The sequence below is a fragment of the Olea europaea genome, unplaced genomic scaffold (assembly GCF_002742605.1).
Source record: "Olea europaea var. sylvestris unplaced genomic scaffold, O_europaea_v1 scaffold10241, whole genome shotgun sequence".
In the NCBI taxonomy this organism is placed as follows: Eukaryota; Viridiplantae; Streptophyta; class Magnoliopsida; order Lamiales; family Oleaceae; genus Olea; species Olea europaea.
In genome coordinates, this window is record NW_019227571.1 from 1 (window position 1) to 3,881 (window position 3,881).

The window sequence follows — 3,881 nt, forward strand, 5'->3', positions numbered from 1 at the left end:
GGACTTTGTCTCAAGAGGTTTCGTCCCTTACACAATCGTCTGATCCCCTTTAATTGTTAGCGAGTTAACCCGCGCGAAACACAGTCCATTTTAGGCAACAGCCAAAACAATGCAACAGTGTCGTATTGACTAACAGTGTCTAAGGATATAAAAGAAACGTGTCCTGATGAAGAATGAAAATAAAGCATTCAAAATGCTACTTTCCGTCCATCATCAGCAGAAACTACTGTGTATATGTTGTGGAATTGCTATGAGACAATGGAGCAAGAATGATGTTTGCATAGTTATTGGACTGTCAAGTCCCAGCCTCTGCACGATATGAAGGAAAACTATTGTGGCTAACTGTCATTACCATCATTTTGTGGTCTCATATGTTATTTCGTTTCATCTGTCAGATATATTAGAGTTCAACACTTATTTAATCAACTCCTTCGTAGATTTCATTTGAATGAAAAGTGAGTGAGAAAGTCATGATATGGTGATTTGTAATTATAATGTTCTTCTCTTCCTACTTTTTGTTGAATAAGGAGCAATTCTTTATATATTGAATTGAACCAACAGTTAGCATAGCAGAACCTAATATGATGAACTGAGAAAAAACTGGGTTATGCAACACTAGCTTTCTAAGAGTGGTTGTTTGTTGTAGGTTGGAGTGCAAATCAAGGTTGTCTCAGCTCTATGTGCAGGTTCTGTGGCAGCTGAAGCAAAGAGGAATGCAGCTAACTGGGTCATATTGGACAAGTAAATAACGTAAATATGTTATTTCTTTCCTCTGATATATTGCAGCTCAAGAAAAAAAGTTCCATGAAGATTGATATAATCAACAGTTTTTACTAGTATTAACTTTTTCCTCGAATTTGGATAGAGAAACGTTTTGTGTATACATTTGATTATCACTTTAATTGTCAAGATGATTAAATCTTCATAGATAGATCGTGTGGTCAGTTGTAAATATTTTCCTTGGGAAGCAACATTTTCACATCTATGTTGAATCTTTGATATATCTGCCAGAAAACTAATAGATTGACTAAGATGCAGCATTACAGTACTACTTTCTTCTTACTGTTGTTTCCGTGAGACAGGAAATTGAAGCAAGAACTCAAGAATTGCATGGATGAGCTGTGGTGCAACACCGTAATCATGAAGGGTTCCAGGCCAAAAATACTTCGACTCAATCTGTCATGCTCAAATTATCTTGAAACACCATTTTATTCGGCTGCTTCTTCTCCTCTTTTAACTAGCGAAAAGTCACAGAGCCAGAGGATGAAGCATTCTACTCCTGTTAGCAGTCCAGAGGATCCAAGTACTTCTTGCACAAGAACCTTAGGCACCAATTCATCAAGTCCAGACACAGCGGCTTCTATTTTTGTGGTTTATGAACAAAATCCTCTTTATGAAGGTTTGAATAAAGGCAAATCCCCACCTGATGGACAAAATAGGTTGGTTCTAAGGGAAAGTATAAAAACTTTTTCGACAATCCCAGGTTCACGAACCCAAAGAGAGAAAAGAAACTTTTGGATTCCTCGAAATCACGTTGTCTCTGGGAATTCCCTGGAAAGTCGAAACTGCAAGGATATATCCAATACTGCATATCCCACCGCCAGGACTGAACTGGATAACTTTGTACTATTTAATCGAGATATAATTAGAGGAACTAACCTTAATCAAAACCTTGACAGAGATTATGAATTCAACTATAGTATTCGGGAGGCTGTGGCTTTTGGAAGAACTTCCTCAACGCCTCCTCCTTTGTGCTCACTATGTCAATATAAGGCTCCGGCATTTGGAAAACCTCCAAGACAATTTCATTATAGAGAGCTAGAGGAAGCTACAGATGGTTTTTCCGACAAAAAATTTCTTGCTGAAGGTGGGTTTGGTGTGGTTCACAGAGGGGTTTTAAGGAATGGGTTGATCATTGCAGTAAAGCGATTAAAGTTAGCTGGGTCTCAAGGAGAAGATGATTTCTGCACACAAGTGCGAGTACTGAGCTGTGCCCAGCACAGAAATGTTGTGTTGCTTATTGGTTTTTGCATTGAAGGGAAGAAGAGATTACTGGTGTATGAGTACATATGCAATGGATCCTTGGACTTTCATTTACACGGTATATGTTACCCTTCACGTTCAGCTACTGATTATGGCTTTTCGAAATAATTTGGATTTTGGTCGTGTGTATGCTTTTGCAGGAGAGAAAAGAATGTCTCTGGATTGGCAGACAAGTTTAAAGATAGCTATTGGGACTGCAAGAGGCTTACGATACCTTCATGAAGATTGCAGAGTGGGATGTATAATTCACCGAGATATGCGTCCGAACAACATCCTCTTAACACATGATTTCGAACCTCTGGTATAATTCATTGATGTTCTATAAGCATATATTTCTCACGTTGAATATGTTAGAAATGTAGTGTTTAAATTCTTTTACGTTCTACAAAATTACTAACTAGTTTCAATCTGACTAAAGAAAATATTTCCGCAAAAGCTATCTGCCAATAGCAATAGACTGAAAGCAGCTTCTTGGAATTAAAGTTGATACGTTAAGAAACCTTTCTTAGATTTCTCCCTGCGAAATTTACTTCTTTAGTCTATCTATGTTGTCCATTCAATTTAGGTTGCTGATTTTGGACTTGCAGCGCTGCACTGTGAGTGGGACTTTTGCGATGGTGACCAAATAGTTAAAACTTCAGGGTAAGCATCAAACTTGAAATTTTTATGAGACACTGCATGGCTACTTATATTTTCAGTTTATAGTTACTCCACTGAGTTCAACCCACAAAGACAGTCGCAATTCTGGTTATTTGTGGAACTTTTAGATGAGTTGTCTTTGTTTCTACTTATCCAGGTATCTTGCACCAGAATACTTCAATGGTGGAAATATGACAGAGAAAGTTGATGTCTATGCTTTTGGTCTGGTATTATTAGAGCTAATCACTGGTGAAAGAGCTGGCGACTTGCTATATTTTATCGACCGTCAACTTTTGGTCAATAATTTCCATCCATCATCTGACATTGAACCAATTCAACCAATGCATATGTTGGCTTACAAGCATCAATTGCTGGACTCCTGTTTGGCCTCTTACCAAATACAAAGCTTGCCCCATGAGATTCAGGCAATGGGTTATGCTGCCTCGTTGTGTCTACAGCAGAATCCCGAGTTGAGGCCTCCCATGTCGAAGGTTTTATACTCATCTCAGAATACTTTTCTTTTCATCTTAGGTGCTGTATCAATTTCATTTTTCTCCTATGAAACACAGGTACTGAGAATACTAGAAGGAGGAAGTGCTGTTATTCCTCTGGCTTTGGACTTGAATTCAGTTGGTAGTAGGAGTGGTCACATGGAGGGACTGAATTCAAGAAGACAACTTGAATCCAAGATGAGGCACTCCCGCAGGTTGTCTTATTGAACATATTATTGAGTCCTTGTATTCCTTCTTCCTTGGACGAGTTGCTTATGTCCTGTTTGTCAAGGACGTGGATTTAAGATTCTAGATTTTGTCTATCATATCGTAACGACGATCAAAAAAATTGGGATCTATGTTGACTGATCCTAGTGGAACAATGTTGATTTTTGTAAATCAGTCTGATTTGCAGCTTCCAGAAGTCTTGAGAATGTACTTCAGTTTGCACATCAGGAGAGGCAGTCTATATTGGACATAATTGATCCAAACCAAACCAGAGCAATGTGCAGTTTCATTGTTTCTCGGTTAGATGTACGAGTCCGATCTAAGTATAATAATTATGAAAAGTATTGTCAAAAGTGTTATGTAAAAGTAAGAATAGGTAATAGAAAAATAATAACACACAGATTTACGTAAAAACATTAAATGGAAAAAAAAAATTATGACAAGAGGGGAAATTGATGAATATATAAGAGATGAGCGTTT

The 3,881-nt window shown here is 37.8% G+C and overlaps 1 protein-coding gene across 1 annotated transcript; it reads left to right on the top strand.

Annotated features, from left to right (window-relative positions):
* Positions 1-193: 193 nt before the first annotated feature.
* LOC111372769 (inactive protein kinase SELMODRAFT_444075-like) lies at positions 194-3,669 on the top strand. Its single transcript, XM_022995163.1, has 7 exons — positions 194-274; positions 647-741; positions 1,083-2,101; positions 2,184-2,344; positions 2,609-2,685; positions 2,840-3,173; positions 3,252-3,669. The coding sequence occupies exons 1-7, from the start codon at positions 194-196 to the stop codon at positions 3,399-3,401; spliced, it is 1,917 nt and encodes a 638-aa protein (XP_022850931.1). The 3' UTR covers positions 3,402-3,669.
* Positions 3,670-3,881: the final 212 nt, after the last annotated feature.

Coding starts and splice junctions, on each gene's coding strand:
- LOC111372769 (XM_022995163.1), top strand. CDS start 194: ATGCTACTTTCCGTCCATCATCAGCAGAAACTACTGTGTATATGTTGT. Junction 2,102..2,183: donor CTTGGACTTTCATTTACACG/GTATATGTTACC, acceptor ATGCTTTTGCAG/GAGAGAAAAGAATGTCTCTG. Junction 2,345..2,608: donor CACATGATTTCGAACCTCTG/GTATAATTCATT, acceptor CATTCAATTTAG/GTTGCTGATTTTGGACTTGC.